General features: G+C 45.8%; 1 protein-coding gene across 2 annotated transcripts in view; it reads left to right on the top strand.

Annotated features, from left to right (window-relative positions):
* Positions 1 to 23,870, top strand: part of Tcf25 (transcription factor 25) — a 37,036-nt gene that overhangs the window by 5,775 nt on the left and 7,391 nt on the right. For both annotated transcript variants that reach the window (XM_048354899.1, XM_048354900.1), the window contains exons 2-12: positions 2,359 to 2,511; positions 3,109 to 3,183; positions 5,740 to 5,858; positions 9,399 to 9,464; positions 16,056 to 16,138; positions 17,863 to 17,993; positions 18,569 to 18,668; positions 19,443 to 19,536; positions 21,812 to 21,904; positions 22,024 to 22,129; positions 23,556 to 23,715. In XM_048354899.1, the coding sequence (XP_048210856.1) occupies positions 2,359 to 2,511; positions 3,109 to 3,183; positions 5,740 to 5,858; positions 9,399 to 9,464; positions 16,056 to 16,138; positions 17,863 to 17,993; positions 18,569 to 18,668; positions 19,443 to 19,536; positions 21,812 to 21,904; positions 22,024 to 22,129; positions 23,556 to 23,715 (1,180 nt within the window). The remainder of the gene's footprint in view (positions 1 to 2,358; positions 2,512 to 3,108; positions 3,184 to 5,739; positions 5,859 to 9,398; positions 9,465 to 16,055; positions 16,139 to 17,862; positions 17,994 to 18,568; positions 18,669 to 19,442; positions 19,537 to 21,811; positions 21,905 to 22,023; positions 22,130 to 23,555; positions 23,716 to 23,870) is intronic.

The raw sequence follows: 23,870 nt of genomic DNA, 5'->3' as shown, positions 1-23,870 counted from the left end.
AGAAATAGGGCCGGGCATTAATGGCTACTCAGGAGGCTGAGATCTGAGGATCTGGGTTCAGAGCCAGCCCAGGCAGGAAAATCTATGAGACTCTTATCTCCACTAGAAAACGAGAAGTGGTACTATGGCTCAAAGTAGTAGAGTGCTATCCTTGAGCAAAAGAGATCAGGGACAGCTCCCTGGGAGCTCAAGACCCACAACTGACAAAAAAAGAACGAGGCCTAAGTCAGGGGAGTGTGGCTTCGTGGTGCAACTTGTCCCTACCAAGCACAGGCTCTGGGTTCAATCCTTAGCACTGTATATACACAAAACAAACCACCATGCTGGGCACCCCAATGGTTCCTGTCTATAATTCTACCTATTTTAGAAGACTGAGATCTGAGGACCAAGGTTTGAATACAGCCCAGAAGAAAAGTCCAGGAGACTCATTTCCAATTCATCAGCAAAAACCTAAAAGTGGGGGCTGGGAATATGGCCTACTGGTAAAGTGCTCGCCTCATATACATTAAGCCCTGGGTTCAATTCCTCAGCACCACATATATAGAAAAAAGCAGGAAGTGGAGCTGTGGTTCAAGAGGTAGAGTACTAGCCTTGAGCGGGAAGAAGCCAGGGACAGTGCTCAGTCCCCGAGTCCATGCCCCAGGACTGGCAAAAAAAAAAAAAACAACTAAAAGTGTGGCTCAAGTAGTAGAGTACCAGCTTTTATTGAAAAAGGCAAGCAAGTGGTTTGAGTTCAAGCTCCAGCATTAGCACATACACATACAAAAACTACAGGACTGAGGATTGTGTGGATTGTGTGCAAATAGTACACTGGTTATTTTTTTTTGGCCAGTCCTGGGCCTTGGACTCAGGGCCTGAGCACTGTCCCTGGCTTCTTCCCGCTCAAGGCTAGCACTCTACCACTTGAGCCACAGCGCCGCTTCTGGCCGTTTTCTGTATATGTGGTGCTGGGGAATCGAACCTAGGGCCTCGTGTATCCGAGGCAGGCACTCTTGCCACTAGGCTATATCCCCAGCCCTAGTACACTGTTTTATATGTATAAAATCCTCAGGTTTTGGTATCTGTAATAGGTTTCTTAGAACCACTCCTTCCCCTGTAGAAGTGAAGAACCACTGTTTTTAAATTTATTTACTTTGGCTGTACTGGAGTCTGTACTTAGGGCTTTGTTCTTGCTGCATTGGCACTCTGTCACTGGAGCCACACCTCCAGCCCAGCCATTACTAGTATTTTTGAAGATGATATCTTGCAAAGGAACAGAGCTGTGATCCTCCAGGTCTCAGCTAGGAGTAGCCAGGATTACTGGTGTGAGCCATCCATGCTCAGCACCACTGTTACATTTTCTTTTTTTTTTTTTTTTGCCTGTCCTGGGGCTTGAACTCAGGGCCTGAGCACTGTTGCTGGCTTCTTTTTGTTCAAGGTTAGTATTCCTACCTTTTGAGCCACAGTGCCATTCCTGGCTTTTTCTGTTTATGTAGTGCTAAGGAATCGAACCCAGGGCTTCATGCATGCTAGGCAAACACTCTACTGCTAAGCCACATTCCCAGCCCTCTCTGAGCTTCTTTTGACCAAGGCTAGCACTCTACCACTTGAGCCACAGTGCTACTTCTAGCCTTTTCTATTTATGTGGTACTGAGGAATCAAACCCAGGCTTCATGCATGCTAGGCAAGCACTCGTCCACTAAGCCACCTTCCCAGTCCCACTGTTACTTTTATTACCAGAAAATGTTTATAGGTATGTTTATAGGTATACTCTTTCCCTTCAGCTCTTCTGCTGCAGTTCTGCTGTCTGAGCTGAGGCTTAAATTAAGCAGAAAGTCAGAAGAGAGAACTGCACTCCCCAGCTTTGTTTTTGAAAGTTTGTATTTGGCTGATTCTCACTAATTGGAAATAAATGGTAATTTGAGGGCTTTTTGTTGATGTTGTCTTTTAAGACCAATGTCATACACCACACAGATTTCCTGACTGAGCCTAAAGTTGTTTGGCTGGAATTGTGTTGCTACTGCATAGGGTGAGATAGTCCTCCCTCCCACCACCTTGCCCTGACCCCTCTGAGTCCTCCTCTCCTTTTTTTTTTTTTTGGTCAGTCCTGGGCCTTGGACTCAGGGCCTGAGCACCGTCCCTGGCTTCTTCCTGCCCAAGGCTAGCCCTCTGCCACCTGAGCCACAGCGCCCCTTCTAGCTATTTTCCATATATATGTGGTGCTGGGGAATCGAACTGAGAGCTTCATGTGCAGGAGGCAAGCACTCTTGCCACTAGGCTATATTCCCAGCCCCCTCCTCTCCTTTTTTGACTGTCTCAGCATCACCATGTGCACCCTAACTGTACTGACAGCCTATTTTCTTCCTGTCTGTTTTCCAGATAAACATTGAGGATCTTGAGGATGACTCTGGAGTGACTGAGGAGAGGTCTGACTGTGCACTGGCAGGAGACAAAGGGCAGGCTCAGCATGGAAACCCAGAGACAAAGAGCAAGAGCAACGGACACCAGGCCAAGGCTGCAACCCCAGAACAGGTGATAGGGCGTGTGGTAATGAGAAGCTCAGAGTACACTGAAGGGAGGGCTCGAAGGTACCAACCTTGTACTTAGGCTGTCAGTTTCTTGGCAGCTCACTTTTCTTAGTTCACTTATGTTTATTACTGGTTGCTGGAAATTCTCATGAGACCCTTCATGAGATGTCCACTGAAATTCTTAAATCCAGTTGTGTCCTTGTGGGAGGAGTGTTTGTTCCAGCAAGTGAGGCCTGGGGTCTCAGGGAAGAAGTTGTCCAGGAGCAGGTGTGGGGGAGCTCCAAGGCAAGGGTCCCTGTGAGGCCCTGTCTTCAGGGTTGTTGAAGTGTGGGAGGAGTGGTTGGCAAAGTAGAGTGAAAGCTGTAGGAAAGGTATGAACCCTACTGAGCCATCTTGACTGTCAGATCATGGGGAATTCTGAAGCAGGTGCAGAGGGATGGAGCCAAAGAGAGGTTACCACAGTGTGGTTGGGGAGGACCATAGGAGGCATAAAAGTAAGTTGAAGGTTCTTGCTAGCTAAGGAAGGGGGCATGGTGACTGCTTCTCATGATTTAAGATTTTTACTTCCCTTTTGATGGATTGAAATGTCTCCTTTTATTAGTCTAATGCAAGTGGCAAACTCCGAAAGAAGAAAAAGAAGCAGAAAAACAAGAAAAATTGCCCAGGAGGATCCTCGGTATGTATCAGATCTGGTTTAGTTAGTCCACTTAAGCCTTTTCTTTTCTCTTCTTGCTGGATCCCTCAAGCTGGTGCTAGAAAACATTTGTTTTTATTTGATAGTTTGGTTCCTTCTCAGTGGCAATAAAGAAGCAAAGGGTCAGGCAAAGAAAAGGAAATGAGCCAGGTGCCAGTGGCTCATGCTTGTAATCCTAGCTACTCTGGAGGCTGACATCGGAGGATCATAGTTCAAAGCCAGCTGGGGCAGGAAAGTCAATGAGACTCTTACCTCCAATTAATCAGAAAAGGCTGGATGTAGCTGTGGTTCAAGTGGTAGAGTAGTAAGTAGCCTTGAGCAAAAAGGAGCTCAGGGACAGCACCCAAGCCCAGGGTTCGAGCTCCAGGACCGACAAAAAGGGAAAAGTAAAATGTACTTGTTTTGCTACCTTTTTTTTTTTTTTTGGCCTGGGCTTGGACTCAAGGCCTGAGCACTGTCCCTGGCTTCTTTTTGCTCAAGGCTAGTACTCTGCCACTTGAGCCATAGCACCACTTCTGGCCGTTTTCTATATATGTGGTGCTGGGGAATTGAACCCATGGCTTCATGTATATGAGGCATTCTTGCCACTAGGCCACATTCCCAGCCCTGGACTTTTTTTTTTTTAATATGGTATTGAGTTGAACCCAGGGCTTCATGCATGCTAGGCAAGTACTCTACCACTAAGCCACATTCCCAGCCCTGCCTTTTCCTCTTGATGGTTACAGCCTGCTCTTGATTCCATGTTTGAACAGACATTAAAAACTGTGTTTTGCCAGTACCTATAGTTCACACCTTTAATTCTAGCTACTTGCCAGGCTGAGATCTGAGATCAAGATTCAGAGCCAATCTGGACAGAAAAGTCTGTGGGCTGTCGTCTTTTCTCCCTCCCCCTCCCCCTCCCCCTTGTCATCTTTTCTCTCTCCCCCTCCCCCTCCAATCCTGGGGCTTAAACTCTTTTGGCCTGGGCACTGTCTCTGACCTCTATTTTTCCCAAGGCTAGCGCTCTACCACTAGAGCCACAGCGCCACTTCCGGCTTTTTTCTATATATGTGGTACTGAGGAATTGAACCCAGGGCTTCATGTATACAAGGTGAGCACTTTTTCCACCAGCCATATTCCCAGCCCCAAATGTTGCAATTTGGAGCCAGCTGAGACAGATAATTTTTAGAGACTCTTGTATTCTAAGTCTGGACACTGTGCCTAAGCTCCTTTTGCTCAAGGGTGCCTACCACTTTACCACTTCAGCTACGACAGCACTTCTGGCTTTTTCAGTGATTAATTGGAGACACTAGTCTCATAGACTTTCTTGCCTGGCTGGCTTTGAACTGCGATACTCAGATCTCAGCCTTATGAAGTAGCTAGGATTACAGGCATGAGCCACCGGTGCCCAGCTACATTGTGTGGTTTTTGGCCATATGAGTCGTGTGTCAGTTGTATTAAAGGTGGTAGGGCTTTGTAACTGGTGTCCCCCTTCTGCTAAGACTCCAAATTCCTCCTTTTAAGTGGTGGCTTCTCTGTTCTCCTGACTGGATCAAACAAACAAACAAACAACCTTTTAGTTAAGGAATTGCCATTTAACAAAGCTATTATGAATACAATCAGTGTCACCCTTTTCAACATTCTCACCAAAAACAAAAAAGATTAAGCCATGCACTGGTGGCTCACACCTATAATCCTAGCTACTCAGGAGGCTGAGATCTGAGGATTGCTGTTCAAGGCTGTTCAAAAGCTAGCTTGGGCAGGAAAGTCCATGAGACTTCTCTCGAATTAAGCACCAGAAAAAAAAAACAAAAACAGAAGTGGCATTGTGGCTCAAGTGGTAGAGCATTAACCTTGAGTGGAAGAGCTCAGGGACAGTGTCCAGGCCCAGAGTTCAAGCCCCATGACACCCCCCCAAAAATAAAAAGGAGTTAGTAGTTACTTGTGACTTGGCGCTTTCTTTTCTGATTAATAGTTAGAACAGCAAATACTAGTGTGCTTGCTTGAGCTGCTGTTTATCTTAATCAAAATGACTAGATGATAGGACTTAAGAATTTTTTTTTTGCCCGTCCTGGGGCTTGAACTCAGGGCCTAGGCTTCTTTTTGTTCAAGGTTAGCACTCTACCACTTTAGCCATGGCGCCACTTGCAACTTTTTCTGTTTATGTGGTACTGAGGAATTGAACCCAGGGCTTCATGTATGCAAGGCAAGCAAGCACTCTACCACTAAGCCACATTCCCAGCCCTACATGTTATTTTTTAAAAGTGGAAACTTCATCATACAAAAGAAAATAAAAGGTCAAAGGGGTTATTAAGGGTTGGGAATATGACCTACTGGTAGAGTGCTTGCCTTGTATACATGAAGCCCTGGATTCAATTCCTCAGCACCACATATATAGAAAAGGCCAGAAATGGCGCTGTGGCTCAAGTGGTAAAGTGCTAACCTTGAGCAAAAAGAAGCCAGGGACAGTGCTCAGGCCCTGAATTCAAGCTCCAGGACTGGCAAAAAAAAAAAAAAAAGTGGGGGAGGGGTTATTAACAGATTGTTCTGGATTTTTAGGAAAATGGACTGGAAGATATTGATCGCATCTTGGAGAGAATTGAGGACAACAGTGAATTCACCTGCCCTGGCCCCCCTCCTCTGAGCTCTCGAAAGCACGTGCTATATGTGGAGCACAGGTACAGACCTTCCACCCTATGGGATTAAAAGGAAGAAGAAAGTTTATTGTCTCTAAAGGTGTCTTTATTTTAAAAGTTTACTGTCTTCATTTGGTCAGGTGTGAGCTGAGTGCTGGTGGCTCACACCTATAGTCCTAGCAACTGAGGAAGCTGAGAGCTGAGGATCACAGTTCAAAGCCAGCCCAGGCAGGAAAGTCTATGACTATTAACTCTTTTTTTTTTGTAATTTATTTATTAATTAAACAAAAATTTTTTGACAAGGAGTTGTGCAAAAAGGGTACAGTTACATAGTAGGGCAGTGTGTACATTTCTTGTGATGACTATTAACTCTTAACCATCAAAAAGTCAGAAGTAGGCTGTGGCTCAAGTGGTACAGCACTAGCCTTGAGCAGAAACACTCAGCAATAGCACCGAGGCCCTGTGTTCAAAACCTAGGACTGGGGCTGGGAATATGGCCTAGTGGCAAGAGTGCTTGCTTCCTACACATGAAGCTCTTGGTTCAATTCCCCAGCACCACATATATGGAAAACGGCCAGAAGGGGTGCTGTGGCTCGGGTGGCAGAGTGCTAGCCTTGAGTGGGAAGAAGCCAGGGATGGTGCTCAGGCCTTGAGTCCAAGGCCCAGGACTGGCCAAAAAAAAACAAAAAAAAAACCTAGGACTGGCACAAAAAGAATTAAAAAAAAAAGTAAGGTCTGAGGAGTTTGTATGAAACCATAGGTTCTATCTCCAGTACTAGGGGGGAAATAATAAAATTCCTTGAAAAATATGATTGTAAGAATTTATCATTAGGGGAGGGGGGAGGGAAAAACGAGGTAGGAGGAGTTGGGTAAGAAATGTACTTGCCTTACATATGAAACTGTAACCCCTCTGTACTTCACTTTGACAATAAAGAAGAAAAAAAAAGAATTTATCATTAAACTTTTAGGAAATAATCTTCAGAAGAAAAAAGAAAAATATCCATATTTTAGAGATTTTAAGATTTACATTTCTCTGGCCCTGTTTGAATCTGGGGCCTCAGGCTTGCTAGGTGGGTAATCTGCCACTTTAGCCATATGTCCAGCTTTTCATTTTTTTTTTTTTTGCCTTATTTTCCAGATGAGGACTTACACTTTTTTCCTTGGGCCAGCCTGGATCCTAATCCTTCATAGGACCCTTATGCCTCCCTTGTACTGGACAGGTGTGACCAACCACACCTTTTTTGTGTGTGCTGGTCCTGGGACTTGAACTCAGGCATAGTGCCTAGGCCCTGAAAGCTTCTTTTGCTCAAGGCTAGTACTCTGCCACTTCTAGCCACATTCCCACTTCCAGTTTTTGAGTGGTTGATTAATTGGAGATAAGAGTCTGTAGGGGACTTTTCTACCTGATCTGGCTTCCAACCGAAATCCTCAGATCTCAGCCTCCTGAGTAACTAGGAATATAGGCGTGAGCTACCAGCACTAGCTCTGTCTTGTCTTTTATTTATTTTTATCTGTCCTGGGGCTTGAGCTCAGGTCCTGGGTGCTGTTCCTGAGCTGCTCTACCACTTGAGCCACAACTTTACTTCTGGCTTTTAGGGAATTGGTTAGAGATAACAGTGCCCTGCCCCTGTGATTCCCAGATCTCAGCCTTCTGAGTAGTTATGATTACAGGTATGAAACAACAGCACCTGGCCTGTCTCAATTGTTGAAATGGGTGTCTTACTAAGTTGTTGCCCAGTCTAGCCTCAAACTATAATCTTTCTTGATCTCTGCCCTGGGAAACTGGAATTATAAGTGTAAACCATTGTGCCTGGCCCCATAGATTGGTTTTCTATTTTGGTACCAGGACTTAAACTCAGGAAGTTGAGCTCTCTTTTCCCTCACACTGATACTCTTCCACTTTTAGCCTTTTCCTGGCTAATTGGAGATAAAAGAGTCTTTCAGATTTAACTGTTTTGGCTGGCTCTAAACTAGGATCCTCAGATCTCAGCCTCCTAATCTAGGATTTTAGGTGTGAGCCCCCTAGGCACCCAGCTTTAGTTGTTTCTTTGTTTTTATTTATGCCAGTCCTGAGGCTATCTTTGAGCTTTTTTGCTCAAGGCTAATACTCTACTATAGCCACAGCTCTACTTCTGCTTTTTGGTAGTTAAGCCGGATCCTTAGATCTCAGCCTCCTGAGTAGCTAAGATTACAGGCTTGAAGTACCAGTGCTTGGCTTGGTTTTTGTTTCAGTTGCTTTCTTTAGTTAAGATTTTTTATTAGCATACATTAGTTGTGCTAAGAGGGTTTTGTCGTGACATTCATACAATGTTCCTTATTTACCTCATCCCTCTGTCACTGTCCTTTATCCCTCCCTTATGTTTTTGAAATGAAGAAAAGTACTATGTTACCCTTGGGTGGTTATCCATCTCTTGGTCTTGTAGATACTAAATGAAACCTGGTTCTTACTGTATTGGTTATTACTAGCTTTTATGTACCACTACCAAGGCTTGACCTCAGGGCCTTGACTTTTGCTTAGCTTTCTTGCTCATAGATGAGATGACACTCTACCAATGAGCTACACTCCATTCAACATTTTGCTGGTTAATTGGAGATCAGTCTCAAGGTTTTTTTTTCTGCTTAAACTGGCTTCAAATTATGAGTCATGAACCACTGATGGCCTGTTTAATTTTTTTTTTTTTTTTTTTGGCCAGTCCTGGGCCTTGGACTCAAGGCCTGAGCACCATCCCTGGCTTCTTCCTGCTCAAGGCTAGCACTCTGCCACCTGAGCCACAGCGTCCCTTCTGGCCGTTTTCCATATATGTGGTGCTGGGGAATCGAACCAAGAGCTTCATGTGTAGGAGGCAAGCACTCTTGCCACTAGGCCATATTCCCAGCCCAAATTTTTTTAATTTTTTGCTAATCCTGGGGCTTGAACTCAGGGCCTGGGCACTGTCCCTGAGATTCTTTTGCTCAAGGATAACACTCTACCACTTGAGCCACACCACCACTTCCAGTTTTTTCTGAGTAGGTTATTGGAGCTAAGAGTATCATGGACTTTCCTGCCCAGCCTCCTGAGTAGCTAGGATTGCAGGCATGAGCCAGCCCTACCTGGATTATTATTAGTATTTTATTACTATTGAGGAAGTCAGGATCTTACTGTATTGAAACAAAAACAAAGCTCTGGGCATGATATGGCTTCAGTGGTAGAGTACCTGCCTAGCAAGCATTGAGGCCTTGTATTCAAGCATCAGTTCTGCCTTCCCAAAAAGAAACATGTCGCTTAGAGTTTTTCGGGATAGTATATTCTAGTTTCAGGTGTTCAGGCTGCCCTGACATCCTCATAGACACATGCCATGTGAAAGAGACCTGCTTTCAAGTGTCTTCATCCAACATGCTGACTGCTTCATCCGTTTTGTGTCCTTCAGTGTCCATAATAACCAGGTCCCACTACAGGCAGGGCAATGATGTTTTGAAAAGGCTTAGAAGTTGCCTTTCAAGCAAGTTACTAGATTTAGATTCTTACATGGCTTCCCCAAAATTCCAGAATCACTATAGAAAAACACAATTTAATTTTTCTTTCTAAAAATTTCAATTCTCTAGACACTTGAATCCAGACACAGAACTGAAAAGGTATTTTGGTGCTCGAGCAGTCCTGGGGGAACAAAGGTAAGGTCCGTGCTAATCTATGCTTTAAGCTGTTTTATTCCTTTTCAGATTCTAGGGAGAGGGAATATTGAAGGGTTGAAAATCACTGTGGGGAAGTATATAAGGCTAATAGTGTACAAGTGAAGTCCCCAGGTCTGAAATGAGCACAGGAAATAGTCGGTTGATTCCCTCAGTGTGGCTGAGCTCTATCCCTCACTCTGCCTTCTTTAGTATGCACATTCTCATTTCATTTATTTCTTTGGTACTAGGGTTTGAACTCAGGGTCTCACACTTGCTAGGCAGGCATTCTTTCACTTGAACCAAACCTTCTGCCTCATAATTTTTGAAGTCTTTTTAAGTTTTGAGCTTCTAGTCCCTGAAATCTTAGGTTCATTTTTGCTTCTGAGTCAGCTACAAAATCAACACAAGGTTTAGAGGTTCTAATAGGGCTTGTCTGTGTAGATTTAATGTTTTAATTGTTATAAAGGTGATGTACAGAGAATTGAGTAGTTGAGAAATGTGCTGCCAGGATAGCTGCTGTGATGAGCAATGTCCAGAAACCCTCATCCCTACAGAAAGAAAGCACAAAGGTCTACTTTTGAGACTTTCTGTAGGATGCATGTGTTCTGCTCCCTCTCTGTCCGTCAAAATGATGAGAAAGCTTTTTTCTCTCTTTTGGGTAGAGGCCAGGGTTTTAGTGTAGCCCAGGCTGGCCTCAGATTTATAATCTTTCTTCCTTGGCCTTCTGAATGCTGGGATTACAGGTATGCACTAACACTCCTCACTACCTTAGTCCTTTTTAGTAAACTTTTTTTTTTTTTTGCCAGTCCTGGGCCTTGGACTCAGCGCCTGAGCACTGTCCCTGGCTTCTTTTTGCTCAAGGCTAGCACTCTGCCACTTGAGCCACAGCGCCACTTCTGGCTTTTTCTGCATATGTGGTGCTGAGGAATCGAACCCAGGGCTCACGTATACAAGGCAAGCACTCTACCACTAGGCCACATTCCCAGCCCAGTAAACTTTTTTTTTTTAATTGTAAAACTAAATACCTCTTGCTGAAAAATTGAAACAACTTAAAAATGCCTCTCTAAGCCAGGCACTCATGGCTCATGCCTATAATCCTAGCTACTCAGGGGCCTGAGATCTGAGGATTGTGGTTTGAAGCCAACTGGGGTGGAAAAGTTCCCATGAGACTCTTACTTCCAATTAACCACTCAAAAACCGGAAGTGGTACTGTGGCTCAAGTGGTAGAGCACTAGCATTCTGAATCTCTCCTTGCCCAAAACCAGCCATGGATCATTGGCTGCACCTTCCCCTGGCACATGGTAACACTTGTTTTTTGTTTTGGCCAGTCCTGGGCCTTGGACTCAGGGCCTGAGCACCATCCCTGGCTTTTTCCCACTCAAGGCTAGCACTCTGCCACCTGAGCCACAGCGCCCCTTCTGGCCGTTTTCCATATATGTGGTGCTGGGGAATGGAACCGAGAGCTTTCAGGAGGCAAGCACTCTTGCCACTAGGCCATATTCCCAGTCCCCATGGTAACACTTGTATTGATCAGTAACAAGACTGGTTCTGTATATCACATTTCAAATGTTACTGTCTTATAAGGATTCATTTTGGTATAACAATTAAAGTAGGAGAAATGGAAAAGAGAAACAATTCCTGTTCTCCACACAGGAAATGGGACTTAAGGACTCCTCCAGGTGTTACTTTGTATGCCAGAATGTACAGGGTTATTTACTTACTCCAGATACAAAGTTGTGTCTGGCTGATGCCTGCAATTTTCTTGCATCTACACATTTTATAAAATTGCTCAAGGTGTTCTCATTTCCTTTTAACTTGCATATGACTGAATTACCCTCCAAAGAAGCTGTGCAGCTTAGACTCAGTGCTCCATCCAGTCATTTTTATCCTTCATCCACAGTAGAAAAGTACATGTTAAACTCTGTTATAACATATAGACAAGTCTTTCTCTTTTAACCATAAATAGAAGGGCTGGGGATATGGCCTAGTGGCAAGAGTGCTTGCTTTGTATACATGAGGCCCTGGGTTCGATTCCCCAGCACCACATATACAGAAAATGGCCAGAAGTGGCGCTGTGGCTCAAGTGGCAGAGTGCTAGCCTTGAGCAAGAAGAAGCCAGGGACAGTGCTCAGACCCTGAGTCCAAGCCCCAGGACTGGCCAAAAAAAAATACATCATGTTATTGGGCTGGGGATATGGCCTAGTGGCGAGAGAGCTTGCCTCGTATACATGAGGCCCTGGGTTCGATTCCCCAGCACCACATATACAGAAAACAGCCAGAAGTGGCACTGTGGCTCAGGTGGCAGAGTGCTAGCAAAAGGAAGCCAGGGACAGTGCTCAGGCCCTGAGTCCAAGGCCCAGGACTGGCCAAAATAAAAACAAAAAAAACCCACCATAAATAGATAGATAGACAGACAGTTTTTGTTACTGTTTTTATGCTGGCCCTGGACTTGAACTTAGTGCCTGGGCACTGTCTCTGAGCTTTTTTGCTCAAGGCTAGAGCTCTACCACTTGAACCACAGCACCACTTCCGGCCTTTTCTGGTGGTTAACTGGAGATAAGAGTTTCACAGACTTTACTGCCTGGCCTGACTTTGAACTCTGATCCTTAGGTCTCAGCCTCCTGAGTAGCTAGGATTACAGGCATGAGCCACTGGTACCCAGCTAACTTATATTTTTTATGAATATGGTCAAAGATTCTCTCATATGCTATTTGTTCCTACTTGTTCCTACTTCCTTTGTGTTTCTAACAGTTTTTGCTTTTTTTTTTTGGCCAGTCCTAGGGCTTGAACTCAGGGCCTGAGCGCACTGTCCCTGGCTTCTTTTTGCTCAAGGCTAGCACTCTACCCCTTTGAGCCACACCTCCACATCCGATTTTCTGGTGGTTAACTGGAGATATGAGTCTTGCGTGCTTTTGTGCCTGGACTAGCTTTGAACTGCAATCCTCAGATCTTAGAAGCCTAGGCATGAGCCACTAGTGATCAGACTTGTGTTAAGTTTTTTAGTAGTTTCTGACTTTCATGTCTTCTTTAATACATGTACTCTATAAGGTTCCCTTGTTACCTGTATTGCCCAGGGTTCTTCCACTGCCTCAACCCCACTTTGGTCTGCCATTTTATTACATGATCCTGTTTCTGTTGATTATAGTTACTAATAGTGATTCATAATATTTGTTTTTATATTTTATAGTGCTGGAATTCAACTCATAAGGCTAAGCATATGTTCTATCACTCAACTGCTTCCTCTAGTAGCTTCTTATTGTTATTTTTAATTAGGTTTTTTTGTTTTGTTTTGTTTTGTTTTTGGTGGTGCTGGGGTTTGAATACAAGGACTTGTGCTTGCTAAACAAGTGTTTTGTCTTTGACCATGCTTCTAGCCCACATGATTTTTTTTTTGTGCCCATCCTTAGGCTTGAACTCAAAGCCTGCACACTGTCCCTGAGCTTTTTTTGTTACTCAAGGCTGGTGTTCTACCACTTGAACCATAGCTCCACTTTTAGCTCTTTTGGTAGTTTATTAGAGATGAGAGTCTCTGGGCTGGCTTCAAACCCTGGTCCTAAGATCTCAGCTTCCTGGATATGGGATTACAGGCATAAGCCACTGGTGCCTGGCTCTTTTTTTTTTTTTTTTTTTTTTTTTTTGCCACTCCTGGACCTTGAACTCTGGGCCTGAGCACTGTCCCTGGCTTCTGTTTTGCTCAAGGCTAGCACTCTGCCACTTGAGCCACAGCGCCACTTCTGGCTGTTTTCTGTATATGTGGTGCTGGGGAATTGAACCCAGGGCCTCATGTATACGAGGCAAGCACTCTTGCCACTAGGCCATATCTCCAGCCCATGCCTGGCTCTTTTTTATCTTTTTGACAGCCTCACTAGTTTCCTAGGCTGGTTTTAAATTTACAATCGAGATCCTCCCATCTCAGCTTCTGAGTAAGTAGTCTAAGCTATAGAGGTGTACCATGGTGCACAGTCCATTAGCTATTGTTATAGTGTTATATTTTTTTATTATATTTATGTCTCTCTCTCTCTCTCTTTTTTTTTTTTTTTTGGTGCCAGTTCTGGGCTTTGAAATGAGTAGTCTGGGTGTTGTCACTGAGCTTTTTTGCTCCAGGCTAGCTCTATCACTTGAGCCATAGCTCTGCTTCCAAATTTTTGGTGGTTAATTGGAAATGAGTCTTATATACTTTCCTGCCAGGTTGGCTTTGAACCAATGCAATACTCAGATCTCAGCTTCCTGAGTAGCTAGGATTATCAATCAGTATGAGCCACCAGTGCACAGTGGATAATTCTAGCTACTCAGGAGCCTAAGATCTGAAGATTGTGATTTGAAGCCAGCCTGGGCAGATTTTTTTTTTTTTTTTTTTTTTTTTTTTTTTTTTTTTTTGCCAGTCCTGGGGCTTGGACTCAGGGCCTGAGCACTGTCCCTGGCTAGCACTCTGCCACTTGAGCCACAGCGCCACTTCTGGCCATTTTCTGTATATGTGGTGCTGGGGAATCGTATACATGAGGCCCTGGGTTCGAGGCAAGCACTCTTGCCACTAGGCCATATCCCCAGCCCCTGGGCAGAAAATTTTGCAAGACTCAGATCTCCAACTATCCACACCAAAAAAAAAAAAAAAAAAAAAAAAAATGCCGAAAGTGGAGCCGTGGCTCAAGTGGTAAAGCCTTTAATCTTGAGCAAAATAGCTGAGGGACAATGCCCAGGTTCTTAGTTAAAGCCCCAGTACCAAAACACACAAAAAGTAAGTCTAAAGTGGGCATGGAGGTACATACCTTCTTGGGAGACAGGAGAATCGTGAGTTTCAGGCTACCACAGACTACAGTGAGGCCTGAGTTTAAATATTCCCCTGCCCACATGACAGATGAAATCGGCTCATTTCCTCCCCAGATCCCTATGCCATCTCCACTGCCTGTGCATCTGTAAACCCTAGGTGCCCTTCCAGAAACTCATGAGTCTGTGCCATTCCTGTCTCACCCCAGCACCAGAGTACCTCCTTCCCAAGAACTCACTGTAACACTAGACTTGAAACAGCTCTGATCCTCCATTATTCTCCCTTTGTACTCTACCAGTTACCAGGGTCTTGTCCCATTTTATTTTCCCTCAGATTTGGGACATGCTTCTTTTTACAGCTGTTTTCTCCTACAGTTTTTCTTTCTGGGAGAAGAAACATGCTTTCCTTATCCTGTTTCTGAATCTGGCATCTTAACTGACCACCCCCCCCCTTTTTTTTTTTTTTTTTGGTTAGTCCTGGGGCTTGAATTCTGGCCTGGGCACTGTCTCTGAGCTCATTTTACTGAAGTCTATCACTTTACTACTTGAGCCACAACTCTATTTTTGGCTTTTTCTGTGATTAATTGGAAATAAGAGTTTCATGGACTTTTCTGCTTGGGCTGGCTTCATACCTCAAACTTGAGAACTCAGCCTCCTGAGTAGCTAAGACATGAGCTAGACTGGTACCTGGCTTCTTTTTTTCTTCTTCTTCTTCTTTTTTCTGGTACTGGGTTGAATATTGTTAGTCTGGCATCCTACCACTTGAATCACACCTCCAGCCCAACTTTTTGCTAGCTAATTGGAGATAGAGTTAAGTAGACTTACCTGTCCAATGGCTTTGTACTTTTTTTTTTTCCAGATTTCTGCTTCCTGAATAGCTAAGGTTATAGAGGTGACCCACCTGTTAACAACATATTTTAAATTATCTAAAAAGCATAGAGAAAAACTTCCACATGGCCATTACTCCATTCCAGATCTAACCTCCATGCATTATCTGTGTCTGGCAGGTTAGCCCTGACCATTTATAGGGAGTCTAGGCTCTTATAGCAGTGCTCATTGAGAGCACTGGTCCTGGGGTAGAGTCCTGGTACCTTGTCCCCTCCCACTACCCCAAATTCCATAGCCATGGGAATTCTACAGATATTTGGGTTTCCCTTTCCCTGAAGACTGTTCTCCCATCAGGCTCACTTCTGCTCAGAAATGTATCTTTGCCCTCCTACTTACCATGCTGGTCTCAGGCAGTGATCTGCTACCAAGTGTTATTTTCATCCAGTCTTACACTGTGTCTACAGAATACCACCAGGCCTTGTCTCAGACTCCTAACTTTTAGTTTCATCTTTGGTTTCCTTTTTACTATTGTTAGTTTTTTCTAGACTGTTTGAACTTTCTCTCTCTTTTTAAACTTTATGCTAAATGTAATTTATCTGGTAGTGCTGGAGATTGAACCCAGAGACTCATGCTAGGCAAGCACTCTGCTGCTGAGCTATATCCCCAACTAATTTCTTTCTTGTGCTCTCTTTTTCAGTGTTAGATATAAGCACTGTGGCCTTGCACATGCTAGCCATGTTAGGCATGCTCTACTGAGCCATATCCCCATCCTAATCTTGCCCTTATTCTTTCTCCTTCTCTGATTATGTAGTGAGCAATTATGTAGTAGTGATTAATTCTGTCTCCAGTGCTTTGTTCTCACCCTTTGAATATACTGTTTGTCCCCTTCCTACTTCTTCTTCCTATTTGCTCCAACAGTTTCTGTGGGGATGAGGCAGCCAAGCCTGGTCCTCACACTCTACTGAAAGTAGAGCTATACTCATATGCTCTTCTCCCCAGGCCGCGGCAGAGACAGCGTATGTACCCTAAATGTACGTGGCTGACGACTCCTAAGAGCACCTGGCCTCGGTACAGCAAACCAGGTGAGGGTCTGAAGGCATTTGGGCTTCAGCTGGGTGCTGCTGTTGTCAGTCCTCCTAGGCTGGCATCCGTTCACCAATGTTGAGCTGGTGTACAGCTGCCAGATTTCCAAGGGCTTGTGTGCATTGCTTGTTTAGGATGGCAGCCAAGCATCTCCCATGTTGTCTCTGGCATATTCTGTGTTTCCTCATTTCGTTGCAGGATTTTCTTTTTTTGTGTTAGTCTTGGGTCTTGAACTCAGGGCCTGAGCACTGCCCCTGAGCCTTTTTGCTCGAGGCTAGTACCCTACCACTTTGAGCCACAGCACTACTTCCAGTTTTCTGGTGGCTAATTGGAGATAAGAATCTCATGGACTTTCCTGCCTGGGCTGGCTTCAAACTATGATCCTCAAATCTCAGCCTCCTGAGTAGCTAAGATTTCAGGTGTGAGCCACCAGAGCACGGCCATTGTGGGGTTTTCTACCATTGTTCAGTGGATACTATATTATACAAAACTAGTCGAGCTGTTTGTGTATGTACGGCATGTGCATGTGCCAGGGCTGGGGTTTGAACTCAGGGGTTTGAGTTGGGGGTGGGGAGTATGCACATGTGCCAGGGCTGGGGTTTGAACTCAGGGCTTGCTGTTGTCACTTAGCTGTTTTGCTCATGGCTAACGCTCTACCACTTGAGCCATGCCTTCCAGCTTTTTGCTTATTAGCCGGAGATAAGAGTTTCAGATTTGTGTGCATGGGCTGGTTTTGAGCTTTGATTTTCAAATCTCAGCCTCCATAGCTAGGTTTATAGCTATTGTAGAATTCTAGTCACCAGCACCTGGCTTCAAGCTCATTTTTGACAGCAAACTACCAAGCACACATAATTGAAATGTAGCTGTAGTGCGGAGACGTAGGGCTACATAGTGTATAGCAGCCCTAGCTCTAGAGAGCCCTCATGGCTAGACAAGGGCCAGGGCAGGGATACCCACTGCACCTAGGGGTGGTTTATGCATTTGATTAGGTGGGGATGGGGGTTCTGAATACTGACCAGTGCCGCCATACCTCTCCCTCACAGCCCTGCCTTCCCTGCTCTTGTATGGATACTAGGAGATTCTCTATGTACTCTCAGTGAGGACCCACCTAGGAACTTGTGGCCTGTGTTTTAGAGAGCTATCTCAGGTGCCTCATAGGTGTCTTTGTCCTGCCAGGCTCCTTTCCCTCCTAGCAAAAACACATTCATTGACCATGTGTTCTGCAGGACTCAGGCCTTGGGTGGCAACTAAGGAAGCCAAGAACCACTGGCCTGTATCTTGGAGGTCCTGGGATACTGGAGAGATGAGCACTGTAAGCACATACATAGCAGTTCTTTAGAGAAGGTGCTCATGAGTTAAACTCACATGGCCTCTGTGGCATGGCACTGTGTCTTCACTGTATTCTTCTGCTCCTCCTTCATGGCCACTATGGATAATCAGTCCCACCAGCTGTGATCTGAGCACCACTGGTCCCTGGCTGGATCAGGTGGCTGGGTCAGCTATGTGTGCTCTGGTCTCTGCCATTGCTCCAAGCCTGCCATGCTTCTTCTGGACATTTCCCAACAGACCTCATACTCAACACTGGATATGAATTCTATGGGGAAACACATCTACAGAACCAAAACAGACAGAATATCCATTCTTGGTGTAGCCCATTCAGATCCTGGAAGGGGCTCTACCCTCCAGCTCATAGCATACCCCTGATAGCACTTTTGCTTCCTAGGTCTGTCGATGCGGCTGCTGGAATCGAAGAAAGGCCTTTCCTTCTTCGCATTTGAGCACAGTGAGGAGTATCAACAGGCCCAGCACAAGTTCCTGGCAGCTGTGGAGTCCATGGAGCCCAATAACATTGTGGTGCGTGGGTCCTGCAGCTCCGGGCAAGGGAGGGGCCGAACAGCAGCCCTGCATGAGGGCCAAGTCCCCTGGTGAGTTGAGGAGGCAGGCATGGCTGCCCCAAGCAGGAGAGACACCTGTGTGCAGGGCAAGTGTGCTGGGAACTAAGCAGAGTGCAGTCTGAGAGAGGACCTGGATCTTCTTAGCATAGCCTGTGCTGCAACTTCACTGGTGCAGCAGGGGGAGTGCATGGGTTCTGGGCAGCCATTATCTTTATGTGCCCAGGTCCCAGTTGGGTTTATAGTCACTTAGGACAAGAGCGTGCCCTCCACTTCCCTGGGTCACCTCACCCACAGCGAGCACTCTGTCCCACTCCCAAGTGGGAACAGAAGGCTCCTTGTTACCCTTGCTCTTGGTTGAACTATGGAGAGGTGACCAGGCCCAACTCTGTCAGCTCAGTGGTTAAATTTTTAGAAGGGAAGTGTGTCTCTCCTGATGCTCATTCCTCCCAGCATATGCAAGGCCCATACCTTCTGGGATTATTCTCACATGGGCCTGCCTGCAGCCCTTCCTAGGACTCTCCTCCTTTCTGGCAGGTTCTTCTTCAGACAAGCCCCTATCACGTCGACTCCCTCCTGCAGCTCAGTGATGCCTGCCGCTTTCAGGAGGATCAGGAGATGGCCCGAGACCTCACAGGTGAGAAGTCACCTGCACCTGCCGCTGGAGCAGCTCCAGCTCAGAGGCAGACGTTGTTTCATAAGATGATAAAGGGTACCTTTTAAGACAAAGACATCGTTGAGATCTAGTTCCCATCTTGGGAAAGTTGCCTGTGTAAAGCATGCTGTGCACTTTGCAGCTGTCACAGTGGTCTGTTTTAGAGCACTCTCGTGCCCTATGGAAGGAGTCCCACTCTTGGTTGTCCTTCCCCAACCCCTGGGAACACTCATCTGCTCTGTCCTTGTGAGCTTGCCTGGAATGAAGTTTCATGTAAATGGAACCATATAAGTATGTGTGGCTTCTTTCATGTACTGAAATGTATTTGCTATTCATCTTGTAGCATGTACTGCACCTGCACCCTGTTAATGGTTGCATAATATTCCACCTGTGGGTAGTACACATCTGTAGACCATCTTCAGGTGATAGACCTTTGGTCTGTTTTCTGGCTATTGTGAGTAGTGTTGCTGTGAACATAAGTGTGCAGATTTTGTGGGTGTGTATGCTTGTGTTATACACATAAGTAGACAGTGTTAGCAGAACACAGTGCCAGTCATGCTTCATGGTGTGTAAGGTTTTTCTGTCTCAGGCTCACAAGTTCTGTGTTGCAGTAAACTCAGACTGGCATCAAGAATACCCAGGAAGTCCCGTCTGCCCTGTTTCCAGAACTATCTCTATTTTGACTCATCAGAGGAGGGGGCTACAGTCACCACACAGTGGCTGTGACACCTGCTTTGGTGTGTCTGTGGCCCGCAGAGAGAGCACTGTACAGCATGGAATGTGCATTCCATCCTTTGTTCAGTCTTACCAGTGGGACTTGCCGGCTGGACTACCGCAGACCTGAGAACAGGTAAGCACACCTGTTCTGAAGCCTTTCCTGGGAGGATCCTGTTGTGTTGGTGCTGGCCTCCCTTTTTTGGAGGCAAGGTTTCAGGAAGTGCCCATAAGTTCCACAAGTGACAGCTTTGAGTTCAGTAAGGAGCAGGTGGCATGCATCTGTCTTCCAGGTGAACCAGGGCCCTGCGGGTCCAGGATTCCTTTCAAGCCTTGGTGTCATAGCTAACGTGCAGGAGGGCTAGGCTCAGAAACTCAGGGCTGGATTGTCCCTGAATAAAACCTGAGTTAGCAGTGAGTCTGACATGCTACCTGCCTACAGTGATGTCTATAATTATGTTTTCTTATGTATTTGGAGGAAAAGACTCATTCTCTGAGTATAATATTTTAGCATGCTTTGCATGCATGTGTCCTGATTTCTTTTTTTTTTTTTTTGGCCAGTCCTAGGCCGTGAACTCAGGGCCTGAGCACTGTCCCTGGCTTCGTTTTTGCTCAAGGCTAGCACTCTGCCACTTGAGCCACAGCGCCACTTCTGGCCATTTTCTGTATATGTGGTACTGAGGAATCGAACCCAGGGCCTCATGTATACAAGGCAAGCACTCTTGCCACTAGGCCATATTCCCAGCCCATGTGTGTCCTGATTTCTTAAACTCATGTTCAGTGCAGATTCAGTGCATGTTTTTTTGTTTTGTTTTGTTTTGTTTTGTTTTTGCCAGTCCTGGGGCTTGAACTCAGGGCCTGAGCACACTGTCCTTGGCTTCTTTTTGCTCAGGCTAGCGCTCTACCACGTGAGCCACAGCACCACTTCTGTCTTTTTCTATATATGTGGTGCTGAGGAATCAAACCCAGGACTACATGTGTACAAGGCAAGCACTCTTGCCACTAGGCCATATTCCCAGCCCCAGTGCAGATTCAGTTTGATTTGAGTGACTGCCCAAACAGTGCTTTCTTCTTTCTGAGACTTTCCTGACCAACCTCTGGCATTAGCCCACTTACCAGGTCTGGGCAGCTCCAGCAGATTCTCTGCTGACCTCCCTGGTCACACATGTCTCCTTTCTTCTCTCACATCCATTGCCAGCATCTGGTAGTTCTGGTGAGTTCCTGTGCAGGACACTCTGTATTCAGTCATTTGCACTGGGTGCTGCATCTGGATTGTCTTCACTGGATGCTTTGTGTTGCTTTTGTCTTTTCCAGTTAAACTTTCAAGTTCTAAAGTTAACCAGGGTAACTAAAGTTATACATCTCACTGAACCCAACATTAGTACTGTTGACAACCATTGAAATATTAACATAATGTGAAATCATAATTGTAGTAGATTTTAACTCTCTTCCTTTCCATGATACATAGCAAATGAAACCACAAAGGTAGTAATCCTAGTGACTCAAGAGGCTGAGATCTGAGGATTACAGTTCAGCGCTAGCCTGGGCAAAAGAATCTATAAGACAGTGCCTATTGTCTAAGCCCCAGGACTGGTGGCACGTGCACGCTCGCGTGCATGCGCGCACGGACACACACAAGAAAAAACCATAAAGAAGATGAAGTCTTCTAATGAGCTTGATTTTGTTTTTTGCCAGTCCTGGGGCTTGGACTCAGGACTCAGGGCCTGAGCACTGTCCCTGGCTTCTTTTTGCCCAAGGCTAGCACTCTACCACTTAAGCCACAGCACCACTTCTGGCTTTTTCTATATATGTGGTGATGAGGAATCCAACCCAGGGCTTCATGTATACAAGGTGAGCACTTTACCACTAGGCCATATTCCCAGCCCCTGAGCTTGTTTTTTTTTTTTGGCCAGTCCTGGGCCTTGGACTCAGGGCCTGAGCACTGTCCCTGGCTTCTTCCCGCTCAAGGCTAGCACTCTGCCCTCTGCCACTTGAGCCACAGCGCCGCTTCTGGCCGTTTTCTGTATATGTGGTGCTGGGGAATCAAACCTAGGGCCTCGTGTATCCGAGGCAGGCACTCTTGCCACTAGGCTATATCCCCAGTCCCCCTGAGCTTGATTTTAATCAGGCATGGTAGTACCTGTAGTCCCAGCACTCAGGAGCCTGAGGTAATTAAATACAAGATTTCAAGTTGAGCTTGGGCAGCATTAAACCTATCTCAAAAAACAAGAAAGCTTGGTTTTCCCTATGTAATTACATTTGTAATAGAATAAAGAGCATATAGCTTCATCCACACAGGGAATGTTTACAAGGTACTGACTCAGCAGAGGGAAAGAGCATATAGATGTCTCCCAGTTGTGCTATGTAGCTCGGCTGCTGCTCTAACTCACATAGAACCATTTTAAATCTAGGAGCTTCTATTTGGCCCTCTACAAGCAGATGAGCTTTCTGGAGAAACGAGGCTGCCCACGCACTGCTCTGGAATACTGCAAGCTCATTCTGAGGTGAGTATCCACTCAAACCAAGCTGCCACCCATTCACAGCATCCCCAGGTCTGAGGACTAGCCATGGTGATGCCTCTTCTGTCCCCTTTGTTCTTCCCTTGCTATGCTGCCTCTGGAAGCCTTGAGCCAGACGAGGACCCCCTGTGCATGCTGCTGCTTGTTGACCACTTGGCCTTACGGGCCCGGAACTATGAATACTTGATCCGACTTTTCGAGGAGTGGGAGGTAGGTATGATTGTGCATGCTCAAGGGTGTCATTGTCTCTCTTGCCTTTCTTTGCCCATGTACCATGTGTTGAAGGAACATGTTTGCAATGCACTGGTGAGGAAATGAGACCAAGCTAGTGTGGATACCAAGGTACTCCTACCTTTTTGGCTTCCTTGCTAATTTGAACAGAATCAAGTTTCCCTAAAAGGTAGTCTAGTAGCTTTCTGTCAAGACACATGACACCACACACCACTGCACAAGGACATGTGCAGATGGTGCTCATAGTGATGAAAAATTGGGAAGACCTTAGAGCAGGCTGTCACTTGTACATTAATAGGATATAGCCAAGAAGTAGAGGGTACCATCAGGTCAGAAGAAGGAGCCCTGCACACTATCAGGTCCATGTCCTGCAGAGATGTGGGGCAGACACATCCACATGCTTGTAGCTAGTTACGTTTGATTTATTAGATGGTTGACATGTAAACGCAAAGGAAAGGTGGCCTGGTGCCAAACCACCATCCTCATGCTCAGATTCCTCAGGCACAGGCCCTGGTGCAGTGAGAACTGGTGTATGTTTAGTTCCAGATTTGGTCAGTGCTCATTCTGTGAAGTGACAGTTGAGGTGTATTGGGTTGGATGCTATGTGCTAAAATTAGTTTCATCTTTCTTTTTTTTTTTTTGCCGGTCCTGGGCCTTGGACTCAGGGCCTGAGCACTGTCCCTGGCTTCTTTTTGCTCAAGGCTAGCACTCTGCCACTTGAGCCACAGCGCCCACTTCAGCTTTTTCTGAGGAATCGAACCCAGGGATTCAATGCATGCTAGGAGAACACTATCACGAAGCCACATTCCTAGCCCCAAGTTTTCTGTACTTCTTTTTTTTTTTTTTTTTTTGCCGGTCCTGGGGCTTGAACTCAGAGCCTGAGCACTGTCCCTGGCTTCTTTTTGCTCAAGGCTAGCACTCTGCCAACTTGAGCCACCAACTTGAGCGCCATTCCTGGCCTTTTCTATGTATGTGGTGCTGAGGAATCGAACCCAGGGCTTCATGAATACGAGGCAAGCACTCTTGCCACTAGGCCATATTCCCAGCCCCATCTGTACTTCTTTATCCCGAGTTAAAGAGGCACCTTCATGTAACCGTCCTGTGTCTGCTCCCTGTGGGGATATCTGGCAGCATCTTTTTTTTGGTGGAGGATATCTAGGGCTTGAACTCAGGAGCTTAAGTTCTTGCTCAGCTGCTTACTCATAGCTGGTGCTCTACTACTTGAGCTATACCTCCACTTCCAGCTTTCTTTTTTCTGGTTAATTGGAGATAAAGGTATCTTGGATTTGTCTGTCTGGGATAGCTTCAAGCCTCAATCCTCAGATCTGTCTCCTGACAGAAACTTCAAATATTTTGTCTTTATGACCTTGAGGGCTCAAACTTTGTTTCTTCATTAACCTTATAGGCTCATCGGAACCTGTCACAGCTCCCAAATTTTGCCTTCTCAGTTCCATTGGCATATTTTCTCCTGAGTCAGCAAACAGACCTCCCTGAGCCTGAGCTCAGCTCTGCAAGGGAAAAGGCTTCTCTCTTGGTCCAGCAGGCACTCACCATGTTTCCTGGAGGTAGGTGCAACACCCGTAGAGGGGTGTATGACTTCCTGAGGTCCCTGTTCTTCTTGGTCCATCGAGCACTGACCTTATAGTCCCCAGAGGGTAGAGCGGCACCTGCCCATTCACTTCCTCGCGGTCAGATCCAGGTTCTACCCTCCTTTGTACTT

Source organism: Perognathus longimembris, chromosome 10, assembly GCF_023159225.1.
Source record: "Perognathus longimembris pacificus isolate PPM17 chromosome 10, ASM2315922v1, whole genome shotgun sequence".
NCBI lineage: Eukaryota > Metazoa > Chordata > Mammalia > Rodentia > Heteromyidae > Perognathus > Perognathus longimembris.
This window is presented reverse-complemented; position numbering and strand designations above follow the sequence as displayed.